Genomic DNA, 23,868 nt, shown 5'->3' on the forward strand with positions numbered 1-23,868 from the left:
AAACGTTGAATATTTTCACCGTGCTATTGCTGTGGCTTCTCGATGTTCTAAAAAAAAGCAATTCCCAATTGAAATCAACAAAATTGGTGGAATTTTTGTTAACATTTATTCACGAAAAATACGGCACTTCATGGCCGCGTTTCCCTCACTGACGAAACCAACCGACCCCGAAAGCCGGAAAAACCCCGAGGTGGAGCTTTCCTCAAAACCGGAGTCGCCCGGCAATCAACTCTGCCCCACAATCCCACCCCACTGCTTTCATCCCCCACCTCCAACCCCCGACACCCCCCCCCCCAAACCTCCACCACCCTGAACAACCGCTCCCTCCCCTCGCCCGATCTCGCTCCCCTCCCCTCCCCGCCGTAATGATTTGTCTTCTCTTTGCCGTCCAGAACTGCTGCAGGCGTTGAATGAACAACGGCAGGAAGGAGCGTTCACTGACCTGAGACTAAGTGTGAAGGGACGCGTGTTCTGGGCGCACCGTAATATCCTAGCATCCTGCAGCTTGTATTTGAAGCAGCTGATCAAAAGGTTCGCCCCCCTCCCCACCTCCTGCCCCCCACCCCCCCCCCCCCCACACTCCTTCTCTCACCAACCCCGTTCTCTTCTCCCTGTGCTACCCCCACCGCTCCTACCACCACCCCTCCTTGAACCCGCTCCTGGCATGACGGTAAACGAGGCCCCCTAACCCAGATCTTTCCGTCCCCACCTCCCCCCCCACCACCATCACCACCGCCGCTCCACTGACGAACAACCAACCTCGCACCGCACCGCCACCATCACCGCCACTGCCGCCACCGCCGCCATCAAAGCCGCCACCACCACCACCACGATCATCACCACCATCGCTACCGCACCTGTTGTTGCCGTTGTCGGGATGAATCCGTTGCATTGTGAGTGCACGCACGCACACACCTAACTCTGTACCTCCCGACACGAAGCGACGGTTTCTGCACACAAGACGGCACTGCACCGCAGCCCGCAAGGTTCACGGAGACGCGGCGGACGTGGCCAGCGCCGTGACGCGATAGAATCGGTCCGCGAGATGCCGAGGGGACTGCAGCTGCAGCTGCAGCGTGTCCGAGCATGGGCTGGAGCGCGGGATTTAGCGCGGGGGGGCTAAGCGTGGATTCGGAATCGCTGTTATTGCTGCCAGTTCCTGTTCCACAGTGCACGTCTAGGGTAACCTCATTTGGGCACGACAACACTCACTTTACACTGCTGTAAACATGCCTCCCTGTTCCAGAGTGCACGTCTAGGGTAACCTCATTTGGGCACGACAACACTCACTTTACACTGCTGTAAACATGCCTCCCTGTTCCACAGTGCACGTCTAGGGTAACCTCATTTGGGCACGACAACACTCACTTTACACTGCTGTAAACATGCCTCCCTGTTCCACAGTGCACGTCTATGGTAACCTCATTTGGGTACGACAACACTCACTTTACACTGCTGTAAACATGCCTCCCTGTTCCACAGTGCACGTCTAGGGTAACCTCATTTGGGCACGACAACACTCACTTTACACTGCTGTAAACATGCCTCCCTGTTCCACAGTGCACGTCTATGGTAACCTCATCTGGGCACGACAACACTCACTTTACACTGCTGTAAACATGCCTCCCTGTTCCACAGTGCACGTCTAGGGTAACCTCATTTGGGTACGACAACACTCACTTTACACTGCTGTAAACATGCCTCCCTGTTCCACAGTGCACGTCTAGGGTAACCTCACTTGGGCACGACAACACTCACTTTACACTGCTGTAAACATGCCTCCCTGTTCCACAGTGCACGTCTAGGGTAACCTCATTTGGGCACGACAACACTCACTTTACACTGCTGTAAACATGCCTCCCTGTTCCACAGTGCACGTCTAGGGTAACCTCACTTGGGCACGACAACACTCACTTTACACTGCTGTAAACATGCCTCCCTGTTCCACAGTGCACGTCTAGGGTAACCTCATTTGGGCACGACAACACTCACTTTACACTGCTGTAAACATGCCTCCCTGTTCCACAGTGCACGTCTAGGGTAACCTCATTTGGGCACGACAACACTCACTTTACACTGCTGTAAACATGCCTCCCTGTTCCACAGTGCACGTCTAGGGTAACCTCACTTGGGCACGACAACACTCACTTTACACTGCTGTAAACATGCCTCCCTGTTCCACAGTGCACGTCTAGGGTAACCTCATTTGGGCACGACAACACTCACTTTACACTGCTGTAAACATGCCTCCCTGTTCCACAGTGCACGTCTAGGGTAACCTCACTTGGGCACGACAACACTCACTTTACACTGCTGTAAACATGCCTGCCTGTTCCACAGTGCACGTCTAGGGTAACCTCACTTGGGCACGACAACACTCACTTTACACTGCTGTAAACATGCCTCCCTGTTCCACAGTGCACGTCTAGGGTAACCTCATTTGGGCACGACAACACTCACTTTACACTGCTGTAAACATGCCTCCCTGTTCCACAGTGCACGTCTAGGGTAACCTCACTTGGGCACGACAACACTCACTTTACACTGCTGTAAACATGCCTGCCTGTTCCACAGTGCACGTCTAGGGTAACCTCACTTGGGCACGACAACACTCACTTTACACTGCTGTAAACATGCCTCCCTGTTCCACAGTGCACGTCTAGGGTAACCTCATTTGGGCACGACAACACTCACTTTACACTGCTGTAAACATGCCTCCCTGTTCCACAGTGCACGTCTAGGGTAACCTCATTTGGGCACGACAACACTCACTTTACACTGCTGTAAACATGCCTCCCTGTTCCACAGTGCACGTCTAGGGTAACCTCATCTGGGCACGACAACACTCACTTTACACTGCTGTAAACATGCCTCCCTGTTCCACAGTGCACGTCTAGGGTAACCTCATCTGGGCACGACAACACTCACTTTACACTGCTGTAAACATGCCTCCCTGTTCCACAGTGCACGTCTAGGGTAACCTCATCTGGGCACGACAACACTCACTTTACACTGCTGTAAACATGCCTCCCTGTTCCACAGTGCACGTCTAGGGTAACCTCATTTGGACACGACAACACTCACTTTACACTGCTGTAAACATGCCTCCCTGTTCCACATTTCACGGACTCGTGCTGTCACTGTACGGCGCTGCGGCACCGGGGCGGCGGGCGATTTCGGTTTTTTTTTGTGTGTCGTCATAATGGAGGGAAGGGATATTCGGCTCGTGTTTGGCTTGGTGCCAGACGTCACGCCGCCCGTCAAACTAACCGTCGTCGTTTTTTAAACGGCGATCGTTCATTTATTTTGTCGGATTTTTTTAAATTTGCGCGCTTTGTGGTTTTTATTTCTCCGATGGCGCCGAGGCGAATTGTTTGCGTCGCCTCGGTAGCTACGGACGGACTCGGAAGTAAGCGAATACGCACGTTGGCAGAATTGTTCCCGAAATTTCTTTCTATTTTTTTTATGTCAAAATAACCTACAGATCCAGCGACGGCGAAGGACCGTTCCCTAAATTGGATAAACCGTGGTTGTTTATGAAAACAATTTTTTTTTTTGGCGTGAAATATTGCTTCCAACGCGACCGTGCCGAGTCTCTCCCCGGCCGTGCCGCTGTGCATCTCACCGATGCGTTTTCGGGTTGGGGGGGGGGGGTGGCTGTGGCCCGCGAGCCGCCGGGAGCCACCGCCCGTCCGGCGTTTCCCTCCCAGCGCGGGGAGCGAAACGCCGGACGCAACCCATCGCCCAACGGCTCGCGGCAACGTCCCGCAAAGTCGGAGGGGGGAGGCGATTCATTCAAGAAAGCCCTCGCCGATTCCCACCGCTCGGCCGTCGTCGGTCCGCGACATGTCGAGCTGTCGTTGCAGTGCGTGTTAATGATGCATGTCTCTTTCAGGGGGTGCTCAGAGTCTCCCGTGGAAATTTGGCTCGCGTTCCTGCAGATTTAAACGCCAACAATCGCGAATTACAGTAATGCGTAGAGATGATTTCTAATAGATTATTAGGGCATTCGTAGTGGTTTGAATGAAAGAAATAACTGACATGATACGTTTGAACTGACATGATACGTTTTAAAGCTTCTGGAACATCCATATATTACAGCCCAAACTTAGTCAGGAATTCTAAATCCACGTGTTTCGCAAAGATGTCCCCTTTTACGTAATTTCCTTTTGCACGAAGGATTTTATTTTTCTCGCAGCTGCTGCTACGCACGGCACCATCGTCTCTCCATTCTCCCACCGAGGGAACCCACCGTTTAGACACGCGCCATATTACCGTATTCTCCGGATCATGACGCAAGTTTCCTCCCCCCCCCCCTCCGTAGTATTATAAAGCAAGATACGTGGTTCATCAATCTGGTAGGTGTGCGCATGCACGCGTGCGAGTGTGTGACCAGATTTGTGGAGCATCTTCCCGTTATCTCAGTCAGTCAGTCAACCCATGGCACCTGGGTCTGTCCCCGTGACCTCCTGCCAGCAGCGAGCCTTTGAAACTTCACGTGGCCTGGGAGTGCACCTGGCCTGGCGCAAGCGCTGCGGCGACGTCACCGGCACATAGTGGCGAATGTTGTTGTTGTTGTTGTTTAACTTTATTGACACCGGGCACACGTTTTTGGGGTGCGTCCTACTTTTCGGAGCGTCTCACGATCCGGAGAATACGGTGACGTAGCTGCCCTTGTTCCGTGACCTCTTTATTCCAGATGGGTTTTGTAACCAGGGGAGCAATCGCTCCGGAGCGCAGACGGCATTAGGGCGGCACGCGCAGGCCTCTCTCCCCGCTATCACGAGGCTGCGTTGTGCTCACGTTTCTTCAACGCGATCGTCGCACGGCAACGCGCGCGGTAACCGTTTAACCTCTGCCTTTATCTCCCCATCATTAAGGCTACTTGCACTAGCTTTTAGAAGATGCGAAAATGCGCGCACACGAACGCGCAAACACGCACGCACACGAACCCACGCACGCACACTGGTGCCATGTAATTAATTGCAGGTGGGCCACCGTTAGCTTCGGGAGTTGGAACAATGATCAATGATCGGCTACTGTGCGTGAGCGCTACCGTCTCTTCGCTGCAAATTGCACCTCTTTGCCCCGGGAGTATGAGTGAGTGAGTGGGTGAGTGAGTGAGTGGGTGAGTGAGTGAGTGGGTGAGTGGGTGAGTGGGTGAGTGGGTGAGTGAGTGGGTGAGTGGGTGAGTGAGTGGGTGAGTGGGTGAGTGAGTGAGTGGGTGAGTGGGTGAGTGAGTGGGTGAGTGGGTGAGTGAGTGGGTGAGTGGGTGAGTGAGTGGGTGAGTGGGTGAGTGAGTGAGTGGGTGAGTGGGTGAGTGGGTGGGTGAGTGAGTGAGTGGGTGGGTGGGTGAGTGAGTGAGTGGGTGAGTGGGTGGGTGGGTGAGTGGGTGGGTGGGTGGGTGAGTGGGTGAGTGAGTGGGTGAGTGGGTGAGTGAGTGAGTGGGTGAGTGGGTGAGTAGGTGGGTGAGTGAGTGGGTGAGTGAGTGAGTGGGTGGTTGAGTTGGTTTAACCAGACTGGATTGTGTGAGGAGCTCACAAATCCTTGAAAGATCTGGGCAAGGTCCCATCGGTGAGCTCCTCCAGCGGGCAAGGCTGCGATGGCTGGGTCATGTAGCCCGCATGCCCAGCCACCACATGCCAAAACAGCTTTTGTTCGGCCGGATCAAGGGGGCTAAACGGGCGCAGCACGGGCTAGAGAAGAGATGGAGTTATGTGGTACAGGAGGACGTGGGGCTGAGTGGACTTGCCGATGACTGGTACCAGCGGTGTCAAGATCGGCCTCTGTGGAGGAGGCTCGTGAAGGACGCTACTGGGCAGTTGGAGGCAGTCGCCCTCCAACAACAACGGAGGGCGGAGGAGCGACGCTCACAACAACGAGCGAAGCGCCGGGTGGCTAAAGCACAGCAGGTTGGCACAGTAGGGGGCACAGGTGGTGCATCAGCCAGTCATCTCAGTCAGTCGACCCGTGGCACCTGGGTCTGCCCCGTGACCTCCTGCCAGCGGGTGTTCGACACTTCACGTAGCCTCAAGGTGCACATGGCCTGGCACAAGCGTCGTAGTGACGTCACCGCCACTTAGTGGCGAATGGCGGTTGTTGTTGTTAGTTGAGTGGGTGAGTGAGTGGGTGGTTGAGTCAGTGAGTCAGCGGTTGTGTAAGTTGTGACCTGCAGCGACGGCTGTTGGAACACGGGGCGGATGAGATGAAACAGTCGGTGTCTGTTAGACCAAATCCTCAACACGGGTGGAGGAATCATCGACATTAACTATGGTAGGAGCGATAGAAGAATGTGATAAGGAGGCGACTAATCACCAACCCACCACAGTCGTGAGATGTTAACCACCTTGCCTGATATACAGGAGGTCGTGGGTTCGATCTCGACCCTGACGTCTGTATATCTGGAGTTGGCATGTTCTCCCCTTGTTCGTGTGGATTTCTATCCGGGTCATCTGGATTTTCCATCCACATTTCGAAACGCGCCTTTATATTTGGCTGCCATAAATGTCCACACGATAGGCCACTTCGTTGAGCTATCATTTGTAATATCCAGGTCGCTTCTGAAAAATAGCCACATCACCGAGTTCTGGATCATTAAACCCGAATGCTTAATGTTGAGTGCATTGCCACACTGTGAGTAATTAGCGCTCATCCAGTGCTATGAACACCATGTCGTGAGCACATCACACCAGTTCTCTTGTCCTTGCATTGGCTACCAATCAAATATGGAATTGATGATAAGGTCCCTGCTATTGACCTACAGGAACGTATCCACTTCTATACACCACCAATGAGGTTCTCGAGATCTTCTGGTCTTCTTCTTCGTATTCCGAGGTGAAGGCTCAGTTCTTGGGGTGGTCGGGCTTTTGCCAGTGCAGCTCCAAGACTATGGAACGCGTTGGTCTCTGACAATAAGCAAAATCAGAATCTTTAGAGCTATTGATATCTTCCCCTGGAAACTCATCCCTGCAAAATGGCCTATTCCCCATAGTTATGGTCGTCTTACCGCTGGCTCTGTCTTATTTCCCTGCTTCACATACACGGTGCGCATTGCGATCCTTGGATGAAATGCCCCTTACAAATGTAAATTATTATTATTACGAGTCCTGACTCAACTGCCAAAGCAATATAACTGGCACGTGAATCAAATCAACAGCGACAATGACGATCGTTATTCCGGGTAACATGAACGAATGAAAATTGCTCGTGGTTTTACCGAACTCGAATATCGACTTTCGTCAGCGGCTCATCCTTCCCGTCTTACCCCTCGATGCGCGCGGACCACCCGCCAATTACGACCCGCGCGATATGCGGCAGCGCCAATTAACCGACGGACCGACCGACCGCACAGCAGGCGGGCGCCTGCTAATTGGTCGGGAGCAGAGAGCCACGCAGTGCGGTGCCCCCCCCCCCCCCCCCCCGGGAGGGATACATTAGGGACCCCCACGGCCGTACGGATGGCTCTGCATACTGTACATACTCTATGCGGGTCAAGTGGCTGACGCGCGTTCATTTCCAGGTGGAATTGTCTCCACGGAAAGAATTATTTTTGGCCGTGAAATTTCCACTCCGTATCCTAAAAGCCGCTGCTGCTGCGGCGGCGGCGGAGGTTGCGGTTAGAACGCTGCTGAACGGGAGCAGTGCTGTTAGCACACTGCACCGCGATACTCCGCTAACCACGCCCCCCCCCCCGAGTTCGATTCCCAACCACGGCCAGCGTCGGTGGCGCACGGTGGCACGGCCCGGTGGTGGCGCGTTCACCGCTTGTTTGTTTGTTGTTGTTGTTGAAGAGGTTTGCGGTTCGATTCCAGCGGCCGCCGTGATTTAATATTGCGGCGGTGTGGTAATAACCGTGTGGTAATAACCGTGACGAGACACAGTTCGAGATCCCCTATCGTCATTCGGCATTGGGGGTCCAAGTGACACCATAAATAACTCGCCTGCAATGACACGTACAGTGAGGGAAAAACAAGTATTTGATCCCCTGCTGATTTTGTACGTTTGCCCACTGACAAATAAATGATCAGTCAATAATTTTAATGGTAGGTTTATTTGAATAGTGAAAGACAGAATAACAACAACAAAATCCTTAAAAACGCATGTCAAAAATGTTATAAATTGATTTGCATTTTAATGAGGGAAATAAGTATTTGACCCCCTCTCAATCATAAATATTTCTGGCTCCCAGGTGTCTTTTATATAGGTAACGAGCTGAGATTAGGAGCACACTCTTAAAGGGAGTGCTCCTAATCTCAGCTTATTACCTGTACAAAAGACATCTGTCCACAGAAGCAATCAATCAATCAGATTCCAAACTCTCCACCATGGCCAAGACCAAAGAGCTCTCCAAGGATGTCAGGGACAAGATTGTAGACCTACACAAGGCTGGAATGGGCTACAAGACCATTTCCAAGCAGCTTGGTGAGAAGGTGACAACAGTTGCTGCGATTATTCGCAAATGTAAGAAACACAAAAGACCTGTCAATCTCCCTCGGCCTGGAGCTCCATGCAAGATCTCACCTCGTGGAGTTGCGATCATGAGAACGGTGAGGAATCAGCCCAGAACTACACGGGAGTATCTTGTCAATGATCTCAAGGCAGCTGGGACCATAGTCACCAAGAAAACAATTGGTAACGCCGTGAAGGACTGAAATCCTGCAGCGCCCGCAAGGTCCCCCTGCTCAAGAAAGCACATATACATGCCCGTCTGAAGTTTGCCAATGAACATCTGAATGATTCAGAGGACAACTGGGTGAAAGTGTTGTGGTCAGATGAGACCAAAATGGAGCTCTTTGGCATCAACTCAACTCACCGTGTTTGGAGGAGGTGGAATGTTGCCTATGACCCCAAGAACACCATCCCCACCGTCAAACATGGAGGTGGAAACATTATACTTTGGGGGTGTTTTTCTGCTAAGGGGACAGGACAACTTCACCGCATCAAAGGGACGATGGACGGGGCCATGTACCGTCAAATCTTGGGTGAGAACCTCCTTCCCTCAGCCAGGGCATTGAAAATGGGTCGTGGATAGGTATTCCAGCATGACAATGACACACGGCCAAGACAACAAAGGAGTGGCTCAAGAAGAAGCACATTAAGGTCCTGGAGTGGCCTAGCCAGTCTCCAGACCTTAATCCCATAGAAAATCTGTGGAAGGAGCTGAAGGTTTGAGTCGCCAAACGTCAGCCTCGAAACCTTAATGACTTGGAGAAGATCTGCAAAGAGGAGTGGGACAAAATCCCTCCTGAGATGTGTGCAAACCTGGTAGCCAACTACAAGAAACGTCTGACCTCTGTGATTGCCAACAAGGGTTTTGCCACCAAGTACTAAGTCATGTTTTGCAGAGGGGTCAAATACTTATTTCCCTCATTAAAATGCAAATCAATTTATAACATTTTTGACATGCGTTTTTCTGGAGTTTTGTTTTTGTTATTCTGTCTCTCAATGTTCAAATAAACCTGCCATTAAAATTATAGACTGATCATTTATTTGTCAGTGGGCAAACGTACAAAATCAGCAGGGGATCAAATACTTTTTTCCCTCACTGTAGCAATCATCGCCCCCTCACCGGCGGGCTGATGCCGCAGGTCTCCGTTGCAGGCGAGACTCCAGTCCTAGTCTCTTGAATTCTTGCGTCGCCGGTCACACTCGGGAATCAACGTGACATCTGCACAGCCGGTGCGGAGGGATTGTGGTCCAATGGCACGCAGAGCCCTCATTCATCAGTGGGTTTTGACCAAGTGGCATAAAATTATTTCTGAAAACATGTAGTGTAGACATCGGCAGGATGCCACTGTGGGTGGCATATTTGTTAGCAAATGGGAATTGCAATCCGTAAATCGGCAGTTTAATTTGATCTCCTGGTGTGGTAGTTGGCACAATGGTGCAAATTTCTTATACCTAAATACTATAAAAAAAACGATTTTTTTTATTTTACCAGGTAAAGCCCTTTTTCAGAAGCGACCTGGCCACAGATGGTAGCTCATTGAAGTGGCTTATGTGGAAATTTAAAGCAGATAAATCCTGTACATGTTGGGGTAAAAACCAGAGAAACCGGAGATAAATCTACGCCACCACAGGGAGAAAGAACATGCAAATATACAGGCGCCAAGGTCGGGATCCAACTCACCACCTCCTGCATACCCGGCGAGGTAGTTAACATCTCGCCATCATGGCAACCCATAAATAATTCACTGCTCCTGGTCGCCATAAAGAAAATTGGAACCGCTAAAAGCGGTGGCACCATCCAACCCCCCCCCCCCCCCCCCCCCACCACCACCGCCTCTGTCCACCCGGCCGTTGTAAATGGGTCCAACCGCAGCGAGTCAGTCGGCAGGTCGCGTCTGCGGTGGGGCAAAGCGTGGGTCATTGCCACTTCTTCCAAGCTGTCTGGCCGCCGTGGAAGAGTAGGCCAAAGACCCCCCACCGGAGGGAGGGACTCTCCAGTTCTCTCCAACTTCTGGTCTCCGGCCTTCATGCCGCGTCGCGTTATCAGTGGCCACGTCATTTTTTTTTGGGTTCCGAGTTGAAAAATGAAAACAAGCCCTCCGCGCGGCACACCGTGCTCTTCGAGAGCGTAGCCCAAACGACACCGTCGCGCTCGACTCAAGCCGCCTATTTAATACGTTTCGGGGGGGGGGTTTAATAATTCAGCGAGCATCGGACACTCTGATCTCTTGTTCTCCTTTCCCGCGTGGACGTAAGCCGAAGTTATTTATTTAATTATCTCTCTCCACCGTCCTTCAATTCCGGGCAAGAGGTTCGGTTATCAGCCACCGCTATATCCAGCGCTTTGTCGGAGTTGGCAAAACACGGGGAGACGGGGGGAGGGGGAGGGGGGTGCGGAATCGATATAACCCCCCTCCAGCCCCACCGGGGGGGGGGGGGAAATGGGAAATGCCACGAGACTCTTTTGTTGTAAGTCGGCGATCCCACACGCGGGCGGGGGGAGCCAAGGTGCACCAGTCCCGTTGGGGTTGCACCCCTCCCAAAAAAGCGTCACTTGATTAACATTTACTTAGTTACTTATAATTGTCCGTTAATGAACGATTACAATGTTTTACGTGTGACGGCAGGCGTTGTCCCGCGAGACGAGAGAGAGAGAGAGAGAGCGTTGCCGTGTCGGGCAGCGCTCGCAGGGCCGTGGCGCGACATCGTCGTCCTGCGTCCCAGAATGGTCCCTTGTCAGATGATGTGGTCGCAGAACGGCAGGGTTATGATCATGATGATGTCACGGAACGGCAGGCGATGATGGGGCTTATCATCACGCGGACATTTTTTTTTTTAAGCAAAATAATCTAAATAATAAAGAGGCATGTTTCTAAAAAGTGGGGAGGAAAAATCGGAAGACCCGGAGAAGAAATTCACGCGACCATGGGGAGTGAGAGAGAGACGCAAACTCCAAATATAAAGCAGCAGGTGTCAGGGTCGGGATCGAACCCACGACCTGCTGCATATCAGACGAGGTAGTTAACATCTAGCCACCGTGATGATGAGAGAGAGAGAGACGCAAACTCAAAATATACAGCAGGCGTCAGGGTCGGGATAGAACCCCTGAAGTGGCATCACTTTTTATTTGTGGCCAATTTCAGTGCATTATTTTATGGCCATTTGAAATCAGTGGCGTTAGCAAGTAATCGGTGCAGCTAAAGTTTTGCCACCTTTAGGGGGGTCCCCATTTCTGCCTCGGCCCATGGAGGACTATGCAAGGTGGCCCAAAAAACGCCAGGGCACATCGGGCTATGGAATTTATTTTAACACTGGCATTCAACACGTGCTAATTGTGTGTTCTTCAAAGTTAATATTTTAGCTCTGTTATCGTTATTAATGTTTGTTATTCTTCTTCTTCTTCTTCCTGTGGGCTACCCTCAAATCCGTCACGTGTCAAACTCGACCAAGAACCGCTGAATGAGTTGCGACAAATAAACATAAATTGGTGGATGTTAATGTAGGTCAGCTTGACAAGTTCGACACAACAAAGTGACCCTTGGTGATTTAACATTATAATAGGTTTTTACCCTTTTATCTGGCACCAAAACTGACACCTTTATACAATGGATCAGGTTTGCAATAACCACAACACAAGCAGTCAAAATGCAAACAAAAAGAGACAACTCTGATAATAATATGCACTGTCCTTGAAATTGATTGGTCCACACTCGAGACGGCTTTTCTTAGAGCCTAGTCTCCACTGGTGTTGGGATCATGTTATTGCTAACATGATCCCTTGTATAAAGGTGTCAGTTTTGGTGCCAGATAAAAAGGTAAATACCTATTATTATATCTTGCTACTGGCAAAGGAGGTCTCATAATGCCTTGGTGATTTGTTAGAAGTAAATTACAATAACCCTACGTGTCCTGGCTACTGGGCCACCCCTGTACATGGTGGACTTCCTCATATGCATAGCAAGCAGTGTTGTTATTCGCACGTCAATAAGCCCCCCCCCCCCTCTTAAATATGCAATTTCCTGGAGCTGCAATGTGGCAAATTACGTGTAAAACCCGTTATGACTTTGATTGTCTAATGTGCGGTCAGTGGTGACGAGACTAATCCCATTGGCTCGCTACGTTTGAGAGCCCTGGCTGCAACCCGGGTGGCCGGAACCCGGAGTCGAACTCGGGCTCTCAGCAGTGCCGGCAAACGGCGCTCTGTGCGTGGTCCCTCTGACTTTGCTATCACCGCCTCGAGTCGTGCCCGGGCTGCACCCGCCTCGTCGCGTCTCGTAGTCCGTGGTAGGTCGGATAATCATAGCAGCGAGCGAGCGATTATTAACATATCGCCCGTGACCATGTGTGAACCCCGCAGATGGAATTACCATTTTTAAATTGGTTTCCAGGGAAAGTAACTTGCACAAGGCAGTAATGATTCGAATGGGCAAAGGCAAGAGTTGATGGCCAAGGGTTAGATGACATTGGGAGGGAGGTTTAGTGGGGGGGGGGGGGGGTGATGGGAGGGAGTTGGGAGGAGGAGCAGAAGGCCACGAATTATTCCACGAAGAGATGGCACATCATTTCGCATCCAATTCCTCATTCCAATGCACTTGTCAGGAGCTCCTCACTAAATCCGTTTACGCAAATTCCCCGCTCCCTCCCTGCCCCCCCCCACAGCTGTCTCCATCTCAGCCCCTAACAATGTCAAACCTCGGTCCCCTGCAACTGAATTGCAATTACGGAGAGGCTGCCACGAAAAAAGAAAGTTGCAAAAGATGACGACGTGAGCCCAACTGGCGACCCTGCCCGCTGAAATTGAAGCCACCGATTGTTGTCGCGCGAAAGTGGCCCGTGGCAGTCCACGAAAAAAAAACAAAAACGAAAATCACAGTCGTGCCAACGCCTTCCAATGCCGCGTGCCCACGCAAGCCGTCGCGTGAAGACGACTCAACCGCGTGCGTCGGCAACAGCACGATTCGTGGTCCACGGCGCCGCGATGACGCGCGGTTATCTTTGTCGCTCACGGCGCAGGCAGCAGGGGAACCGACGACCCCGAGCGGTGGCTTAGTGAGGCACGAGTCGCCGTTGAATCCCGAAACCGAAGTTGACCGCTGGGAGTTTTCCCCGCGCGCGCAACTCCGTCGCCGTCTCGAAACGTCGCGCGACGCCGCACGTCGAACACCGCGGCGACGTTGAGCGGGTGGCTGAGGATGGGCGGTAGCGATCTGGACGGCTCCCCCCTCGGCGCCGCTCTCATTTGTTTTTTTTCCCGATTGACAAGAGTCCCCGGGTAAAAACATAAAAGGCACGAGGATGCCACTGTGGGTGGCATCTTCGTTCGCGTGCGGGGCTTGGCGATGCATAAATCGCAGGTTTGATTCGATCTCCCGGTGTGGTGGTTGGCATAATGGTGCACATTTATTGTACCGAAAAACTATTTTTAAAAAACGTTTTATTTTACCATGGTAAAGCCCACTGAGCTATATAGCTCTTCTGTCAGAAGTGACCTGGCTGCAAATGGTAGCTCAGTGAAGTGGCTTACGTGGAAATTTAAAGCGGCTAAATACTCTAAACGCGTGTTTCTAAATGTGGGGGTAAAACCCGGAGGAACCGGAGAAAAATCCACGTGACCACGGCGAGAGAGAGACCTTGCAAATTCCAAATATACAGCAGCAGCAGCAAGCGTCGGGTTCGGGATATAACCCACGACCTCCTGCATACCAGGCGAGGTAGTTAACATCTCCTAGCCAACGCGACACCCCTAAATAATTAACCGCTTCTGACCGCAATTAAGAAAATGGGAAACGCTAGAAAGGGGGTGCTGGGCGCTGGCGATGTGGACAGCTCCTCACCGTTCTCTGCTCTCATTTGTTTTTGTTCTTTCATTGAGTAGTTCTCTTTGTCATATTGACAAGAGCCCCGGTAAAACGGCACGACCCGAAATAACGGAGCGACGGGACGGGGTGGGGGGGATGGGCGGGGGGGGCGGGGGGGGATGGGCGGGGGGGTTGCGGTTCTGAAGTTCCCCGGACGACCGAAGTCCGAACTCGGTGCTCCTGGTTTCTGGGAAGGGGGGAGAGGAGGTTGGGGCCCACTGCACAACAACTCACGTAGGGACTGCGAGCGGTAGGGGTTTTTTATATACGGGGAAGGGAACGCGACGGAAGAGGAACAAAAGTAAAAGGGGAAAAAGGGGGGGGGGGGTGATTGGCTCATTATTTTTAAAACGGAGAAGTCTCAGGGTGAGCTGCGGGAGCTGCCTGGCAAAGTGCCTGCATTTGACACCCCCCCCCCCCTTTTTTCTGTGTGTGTCTGTCTTTGTGTGTGTCTGTGTATCTGTCTTTGTGTGTGTCTGTATGTGTGTCTGTTTGTGTGTCTGTATGTGTGTCTGTTTGTGTGTCTGTATGTGTGTCTTTGTATCTGTCTTTGTGTGTGTCTGTATGTGTGTCTGTTTGTGTGTCTGTGTATCTGTCTTTGTGTGTGTCTGTATGTGTGTCTGTTTGTGTGTCTGTGTGTGTGTCTGTGTATCTGTCTTTGTGTGTGTCTGTATGTGTGTCTGTTTGTGTGTCTGTATGTGTGTCTGTGTATCTGTCTTTGTGTGTGTCTGTTTGTGTGTCTGTCTGTATGTGTGTCTGTGTATCTGTCTTTGTGTGTGTCTGTATGTGTGTCTGTTTGTGTGTCTGTGTATCTGTCTTTGTGTGTGTCTGTATGTGTGTCTGTTTGTGTGTCTGTGTGTGTGTCTGTGTATCTGTCTTTGTGTGTGTCTGTTTGTGTGTCTGTTTGTGTGTCTGTGTGTGTGTCTGTGTATCTGTCTTTGTGTGTGTCTGTATGTGTGTCTGTTTGTGTGTCTGTGCGTGTGTCTGTGTATCTGTCTTTGTGTGTGTCTGTATGTGTGTCTGTATGTGTGTCTGTGTATCTGCCTTTGTGTGTGTCTGTATGTGTGTCTGTTTGTGTGTCTGTGTGTACCTGTATGTGTGTCTGTTTGTGCGTCTGTGTATCTGTCTTTGTGTGTGTCTGTGTGTCTGTTTGTGTGTCTGTGTGTGTACCTGTATGTGTGTCTGTGTGTGTGTCTGTGTGTGTGTCTGTATGTGTGTCTGTATGTGTGTCTGTCTGTGTGTCTGTGTGTGTATCTGTGTGTATGTGTGTCTGTATGTGTGTCTGTATGTGTGTCTGTCTGTGTGTCTGTGTGTGTGTCTGTGTGTGTGTGTCTGTATGTGTGTCTGTATGTGTGTCTGTCTGTGTGTCTGTGTGTGTGTCTGTGTGTGTGTGTGTGTGTCTGTATGTGTGTCTGTCTGTGTGTGTATCTGTGTATCTGTGTGTCTGTGTGTGTGTCTGTGTGTGTGTGTGTGTGTCTGTATGTGTGTCTGTCTGTGTGTGTATCTGTGTGTCTGTGTGTGTGGCTGTGTGTGTGTGTGTCTGTAAGGCGGCCGAACATGGTGCTGGCCACCCGCCCCTCGTGTGCCGTGCCGGCCTTCATAGGTGCTACTCGCTATCGGCACTTTCCCCCAACAGTCTGTTACAGCCTATACGGGGGATCTTTGTCTTTGGGTAGAATTTGTTAGGGGAGCAGTAGTGATAGCAGTTGGCGAGCTGTGAACCCGAGTTCGACTCCCGCTCACGGCCAGGGCGCAGACGTGAGCGCGCTTTTTTTCACATCAAATTTTCCTGTCGGAGGAGCGTTGAGAAATATGCACTTCGCCTCCCAGTTGCTCCCCACAATCCTCTCCATCTCCCCCCTCTCTCTCTCCCACCCCGCCTGCCCGCCCTCTCGCTCACTCTCTCTCCCTCCCCAGTGTCCAGGCCAGTATTCGGGGGTGCATTGTTAAGGTCGTCTCATTACCGTAATGGTCCCCCATCACCGAGGAGCATGTTACTTTGTGACATTTTCCATTTTAATTGGAACACTCGGCAGTTAGGCTCCCCGTTCAGCGAGAAAGAAAAAAAATTCCCATTGTCTCGCGAGCGATTTGCTGCATTTGAGTCGGAGCGATTCAAATCACAGGAGGTGTCGACGCGCCATTTGCGCAAGGGGAGGTTAGCATCTGTGGGAGCCCGGCCACCTGAGTTCAATTCCCTGTCAAGGCCGACGACGTCAGTGACGGGAGATGTCCATCTGAGCGAGTCCCGCTTCTCTCCCGCGCCAATTAGCAGCGGTCAGTGGCGGCGAAGTATGTTCAAAACAGCCCCCCCGTTGACTGGCATGCCATTGGAAGGCCCACGTCTTAGTTGAGGGGTTTAGATTTATTTGATTTGCTGCGCGGGTGATGGTTCCCGCTCCAAGGCCGTTTGTCCGGCTGTCCTCCACGGGGGATCCGTGGTGCTGCGTGAACACAGCGACAACAACAACAACAGAAAAACGCAGATGTCAAAAGCCCCGTACGTCATTATTTCTGGATTAGTATTACTGTTGTTGGTGTTGTTTTACGATTTACGTTATCTCACTCAAGCCGAACGCTTTGGGCTAGAATAACAATACAGTTGCGTGGGGGGGGGGGGGTTCCTTCCCGACTTTGCAGTACGACGTTTCACACCCAAGGGCGTGCTCGCGCGACGCGCCACGACCGTAGCAAGCGGGCGCCCGCGGTTCGAAAGCTGAGCGGCAGCAGCAAATCCCGCGGTCACGGAGAAATCCGCCCTTGAAGGATCTCCTCGGGGTGTTCCATCGCCAAGCATCGCCGACGGCCTGCGGGGAAGATTTTGGTCTCCTCTCGTCGACTCGCGCCCGCCCCCATGCTGGACATCTGTGAAGAAGAGCTTCGTAGCTCATCGGACTCCTCCAGCAGTCTAAAAGATTCTGATCCTGATTAATAAGCAGCATCATAATAGTGACATTTAGAACGTGACAGATTTTTCATACCAGTGTCATCAACCCAGAGGCGCGGAGGAGACAAGCTCAGAGCTGCCCGAAAGCCTGACCAACACTGATAAGAGGCCTTTAGATGTTTTCTTGAAAGTCGGAGTGCGTTTTGATGTTGCGGATGCGCAAAGGGATTAGAGAGTTCCACACCGAGGGGGTGACGGCGGAGAAGCGACGTGAGGCTGTAACAGCCTGACACCTCGGTGGCCGAAGCAGATTTTGAGTGACGCTGCCGCCGCTGCTGCGTAGGGGTTCTACCGTGACCTTCAGTGCAAGGCGAGAGTAATGCTGGCCTGGCCATCTCTCAACGTCCACATCATCTATTCTTTTCTCTCTCTATATATTTCCCATTCTCGTGTTTCTCTACTCGTTCCCCAGGTCACGAGTGGGGGCCTCCCCGACTGCCGAACGTCGTTCGGACGCATCGCACGTTGGCCCCGGCGCCTCTCTTCTATCTGTTACTATTGTTGGGGTTGGGGGGGGGGCATTACAATCGCAGGACATCTACGCCTAACGAGAAAATTAGTTTCTGAGCAGAGCGCACCGCCCGCTAATCTCACACAGAGACGGTCACCGCATCACGCGCTTTCGCATGCTCTTCTGCGGTCGTCTGGAACACCCTTGCTTCCGATATTAGGAAGCGACTGGGAGCTGTGCACATTTAAATAATCTAGATTGTAAACTCATTTCTTAAGAAACTGCTTTTTTGTGTTTTAGTTTGTTGTCCTTCCCCCGCACCTCTGATTAGCGTGGTTGGCGATGCACGGTGCCAAAGAAGTTCAACGTACATACATTTAGAAAGATGTGCCAAGATTATGTAGATTATTTTGCAAAGAAAAATGCCCACTTGATAAGCCACTTCTTTGAGCTTTCATTTGAGGCCAGGTAGTTTCTGAAAAAAATAAGCTAACAGCTTAGTGGGATTTTTTCCTAGTAAGATATAGTTTCGTTTTTATTTGTACGAATGAATGAGCGACCGCTTCATTCATTCTCCAGGGTTGTTGAGGGCCCCATTAAACACTCGCGTTGTACCCAACAAAGAACGATGACCCCGTGGAATGGCGTTACGAAATATGGCTTCGGATTGAACGTCTGTAATATGTTATTTCACTGTTTTAACTTTTGGGGATTAGATCACACACGCTGTGCGGAGGCAACGGGTAGCTTTGGTGCTTTGTTGCAATTTTCAGGTACTTTCTAAGCGATGCTTATTTGGCCAATGGCAGTTTACAGTGGCTTGGGTTTGTTTGTCATTCGCTATGAGAGGAAGCAAGCGAGGGAAACACCCGGAGGAAACCCGTGCAGAACAGGGGGAGATGAACATAGAAACACCACCCTCATGAACTCGCCCGAGTCGGGAATCGGAATGCAGGAGCCGAACGCAGGAGCTCCGTGGCGAGACCTTAACTCCCTCGGCCTAATGTGCAGGAGGTCGTGGGTTCGATCCCGATCCCGATCCCGACCCTGACGCCTGCTGTATATTTGGAGTTGGCCTGTGTCTCTCTCAGTGGTTGTGTGGATTTTTCTCTGGGGCCTCCGGGTTTTCCCTCCATATTTAGAATGAACATCGCGCGTTTGGACTCTTTGGCTGCTTTAAATGTCCACGTGATAGGCCACTTCGTCGAGCTGTCAATTGTGGCCTGCAGGTCGCTTCTGCAAAAAGAGCTTCATAGCTCAGTGGGCCTTACCTGGTGAAATCAAGTTTATTTTTGTTTATTTTTTGGTATCCCCGTACAGATAGAACACGTGTGGAGATTAGTCTGCACATGGTGTACCGCCTTCTCCTGGCGAGCCAGGGCATGGCACCTCGGTGCGTCTCTCTCTCTCTCCCCGCGTGGTCGCGAGGATTTTTCTCCCCAGTTCCTCCGGTTTTTCCCCTCCACATTTAGAATCGCCATCATCCACGCGTCTAGAGCAGGGCTCGGCAAGCAAAGTAACGAAAGGACCCATTTAAAAAAGAATTTTTTTTAGAATTCGGTAAAAAAAAAACCCAACCATAAATATTTCAAGAGGCCCAATGCAAGTGGTGAATACGAGACGGGGGTCCTTAATAAATAATGTCACGAAGCGGTCACTTGAAGAGCCACACGCTGCTCTGGAGCTGAAGGTTTGCCGACCCCAGGTTTAGAGTTATTGGGCCGCTGCCATGTATGTCCACACGACCACAAGCCACTTCTTTGAGCTGTCGTTTTCATAGCCAGGTCCCTTCTGAAAAAAAGGGCTACACAGCTCAGTGGGCCCTTACCTGGTGAAATAAAACAAAAATCTTTAAAGTTTGATTGCCGTGAAACACGAGGATCGTAGCCGCTTTGTCCACCACGCCCGCTAGTGTGCCCGCGAGTCTGGGCGGCTGGCTGCTTGGCCCTGGTCACCCCCCACCACCAGCACCACCCACACCTCCTCCCCTCTCCCACACCACCACCCACACCACCACCCACACCTCCCACACCACCCACACCACCACCCACACCTCCTCCCCTCTCCCACACCCCCCACCACCAGCACCACCCACACCTCCTCCCCTCTCCCACACCACCCACACCACCACCGCCCACCGCTCCCCTAATCCCCGGGTAAGCCGGCCGACTAGTCGTTAGCCTGGAGGGAGCTCGCCGTTCGCCGGGCACGGCGCTGCACCGCGACGGAAACTCGCCACGTCTGCCGCCGCAATCTCCAATTACATTCGGATCAGCAGAGTATTTTTAGGGGGAGGGGGGGGAGGGCCTCCGGTATCGCGGCCGCTCGAACAAAAGTGACGGGACGCCGCGTGCGGCTTTCCGTACGAAGCGATTTCCCGTCGCCTTCTCGCCGCAATGTTCCGTGGGCAGAGAGCGAGAGAGGAGAGAGGCCCGCGGTTCGCATTTGCCGTGAGTTGTCGGCGCCAGGGGTAGCTTGACCTCCCCCCTCCTCCCCGTGGGGTACGTGTCTTCCCTTCTTTCGGTGATCCACCAACTCTCTCACCCCATGGCATTCATGGCTGGAGGTTGTGGTAATTGGGGCTGGCCCCGTGCGTGGTGTTGTCGTGCCACGGCCAAAACGTTGAGTGATCTTGTGTTGTTGAATTATGTTACACTTGTTTACAGTTCTGTGCTTTCTGTGTGTGTGCGTAAAGAGGTGTTTTGTTTTGTAGTGCAGCGGTCGGCGCGCTGTGCTACGGATCCAGTGATCCGAGTTCGCTTCCCGCTCTTTATCGGTCCTAAGCCTCCCCTAGGTCGACTCAGCCTCAAATGCGGTGTGTAGGAAACATCGCCACTGGGGAGACAAAGGCGGTCGGGCGTGGTGCTGGCCACCCACCCCCTCGTGTGCCACCGGTGCCGGCCTTCATAGGTTATGAAGGCGGCCTCCCCACGCCGTGTCGGGTCACGGTCGATAGTTTGACCATACTTCACCACGCTGGGCAGTGCGGCTTGGCGGAGAGAGACGGTCAAGGACCCAGTTTCAGTTATCCCCCACCGCCACTGATGTTAGGCCGTGACCGTGAATCCAGGAGTCGAATCAATGAATAAGATAATAGAGAAAGGTAACGGAAAGAGAATATATTGAACATTTCACACCGCGCAGTTAATGAATATTCCATTCAAACTACGCGGTAACAAGCTGGCGGGCTTCACCCACTCGCTGTCGGCTTGAGAGTCGCACCCCGTGAGTGCGAGACAAATTTCTCGGTTCACCGATGATGCGGATCATACGCAGTCCGTTCTCCTATAACGAGGTAGTTGTTGCATCCCGGAAGAACACCGCGTTATGGAAGAAGCACGTTGTAATACATTATATATTACACAGAGGGTAAAGCACCATCCGCGATAACACCACGAGATGCGTAACGCAGGCCGCACAAAGCCCGAGGCGCGTGGGCAGCATCTAGAAGCATCCAGCAGCTTCCCAGTGCCTTGTGCGATGATGATGATGATGCTACTGTCGGAAAATGCCGTACGAGCGCTTATTCCCACTTGCGCTGCGACGTAGTTCCGTTCACTCGATCGCGATATATCCAACTCGGCATCCACGTTTTAAAAAAAAGTGCTCCCGAATAGATTCGTCGCGTTACACATCCAATTCGCGCTATGACAACTACACGCGGCGTTATAGGGGAACAGGCTGTATTTGGTGAACCCGAACTCCGTCAATAAAACCAAATCAAGCTACACGCCACAGTGTTTGGGGTGCCACTTTTAAACGGCTTACGTTTCTGGTTATTATTATAAGCGCAGACGGGTATTTTGCATAAGCATTTTAAACTCTCTGGCCCGTTAATAAGATTAATCTTGATTTGAAGCTTTCGTGACTGCAGGAATACATTCTCTTCGGTTCTTTCGGTAAAGCCACGTTGGTACCCCGCTCCGTCCTATCGTCTCCACCATTAACTCACCCACATACAAACTGGCCCGGTTTCTGTCTGAGACCCTGCTTCCTTTCACGGGCAAGTCCATCTCAGCTGTTCTTAACTCAGCTCACTTGGTTTCCCTAATCAAGGACATCTCACTGTCTCCGGATGATTTGCTTGTCAGTTTCGATGTAGTCTCTCTGTTCACCAATGTACCTGTACTTGACACCATTGCAATCATTGAAGACTTGGTCCAACAAGGACTGAATCCAGATGTACCAACTTTGGTAAGGCACTGTCTTACCAGCACATTCTTCACCTAGAATGGTACATTCTACAAACAAAACGAGGGTACCCCAATGGGTTCTCCCTTATCGCCAGTGGTAGTGAATGTTTTCATGGAGAAATTTGAGACATGCCATCCAGACATCCACCCCACGTCCTTCCTTGTGGAAGAGATACATAGATGACATGTTCGTCATCTGGCCACATGGCCTGCCAGCACTGAACCAATTTCTCAACCACATTAATCCCATACACCCGTCTATCAAATTCACCATTGTAGTGGAAAAGGCTGGCAAGCTACCATTCCCGGATGTTTTGATCGAGAAGAGACCTGATGGCTCGTTGGGCCATTCGGTCTGCAGGAAAGCCACCCACACGGATGCCTATCTAAAGCCTGACTCCCACCACCATCCAGCCCAGAAGAATTCCCTCATCAAAATACTACACCATAGGGCTCGTTGCATCTCCGACCAGCACCACCTAGCCAGTGAGTTGGAGCACGTACACCAAGTCCTCAGGATGAACGGATACTCGGACCGTACAATCCGCAAAGCTGTCTCCCCAGCCATGCGGAGACAACCTTCTGAGGATCCAACCAAAACCATCACTTTGCCGTACATAGCAGGGGTTACCAAAAAGATTTCCAAAATCTTAAACAAACACATTATCCAGGTTCGTTACAATACAGTACACAAAATCCGTGATTTAATCCCATCTGTAAAGGATGTGATAACTGACATGCAATACCCTGGTGTCGACAAGCTGAGTTGTGGTTGCGGCAGCGGTTACATTGTGGAAACGAGCGGGCTCGCACTCCGAAGGTTGCGAGGTCAAATCCTGGTGGGGCGGCTTGACCCAGCCAGCTCATCATCTCTCGGGGGGGGGTCGATCGAAATTCGTACAAACTGTGGGAAAGTCAACAGCGGTTGTCCTACTGAGAGAGAGAGAGAGACTCACCACGCGCCAAAGGGACGTGGAATTTCCACGACTGGCTCGGGGCTGTAAACAGGAGGCGCACCACCCCAACGCTCAATAGCGCACGGGACGTCTCCTTTGACGCGTCTCTTTCTAGGTGTGGAAGGGAGATTGGGGGACGACGGTGAAGAATTCCTCCCTCGTGGACGCTCGAATTTCACTGCAACCCCCGACCGTACATTCCCATTTTTCTATTACTCCATTAATATATAAAGGCCCACTTCAAAAATAATCCTAACTTTAGAGATGGGGTGTTTATTATATTTATAGCTGCGATGCATTATGTACAACCAACGGAATTATATTAAAATGCTATCCTCGATGTTTTGGCACTGTGTCTTGACCCCAAAGGGGACATCAGAGGCGCTATTCATTTCAAAAACTCATGCATTGGAAATGTGGTCTCCGCCAGGGCTTGGGTGGCTAACGTACGGCAGCAGCTGGGACGTCGTCCCCCCCCCCCCCCCCACTTTCCCGGTTCTCTCCTCTCTCTCCTCGTTGCACAAAAGCCCCGTTTGTTTTTATTCGTCTTATTTTGTTGTCGTTCTCGCCGCCACGAGACGAAGGACCACCCCCCCCCCCCGCCCCAACTCGGAACTTATGCCGCAGAGCGGCAGCGTGATCCGTCGCGGTGGAGAGAGCGTCGCGGTGGAGAGAGCGTCGCGGTGGAGAGAGCGTCGCGGTGGAGAGAGCGTCGCGGTGGAGAGAGCGTCGCGGTGGAGAGAGCGTCGCGACGGAGAGAGCGTCGCGGTGGAGAGAGCGTCGCGGTGGAGAGATCGTCGCGGTGGAGAGAGCGTCGCGACGGAGAGAGCGTCGCGACGGAGAGAGCGTCGCGGTGGAGAGAGCGTCGCGGTGGAGAGAGCGTCGCGGCGGAGAGAGCGTCGCGGCGGAGAGAGCGTCGCGGTGGAGAGAGCGTCGCGGTGGAGAGAGCGTCGCGGCGGAGAGAGCGTCGCGGCGGAGAGAGCGTCGCGGTGGAGAGAGCGTCGCGGTGGAGAGA

The 23,868-nt window shown here is 52.0% G+C and overlaps 1 protein-coding gene across 1 annotated transcript in view; it reads left to right on the forward strand.

The window, feature by feature from the left end:
* LOC116945300 (kelch-like protein 29) overlaps positions 1-23,868 on the forward strand; it is a 93,300-nt gene that overhangs the window by 49,697 nt on the left and 19,735 nt on the right. Inside the window, exon 5 of the mRNA XM_076068959.1 lies at positions 393-531. Within this exon, the coding sequence (XP_075925074.1) occupies positions 393-531 (139 nt within the window). The remainder of the gene's footprint in view (positions 1-392; positions 532-23,868) is intronic.

This window comes from Petromyzon marinus, chromosome 23 (genome assembly GCF_048934315.1).
Source record: "Petromyzon marinus isolate PM22_M1 ecotype Great Lakes invasive population chromosome 23, UKy_Petmar_22M1.pri1.0, whole genome shotgun sequence".
In the NCBI taxonomy this organism is placed as follows: Eukaryota; Metazoa; Chordata; class Hyperoartia; order Petromyzontiformes; family Petromyzontidae; genus Petromyzon; species Petromyzon marinus.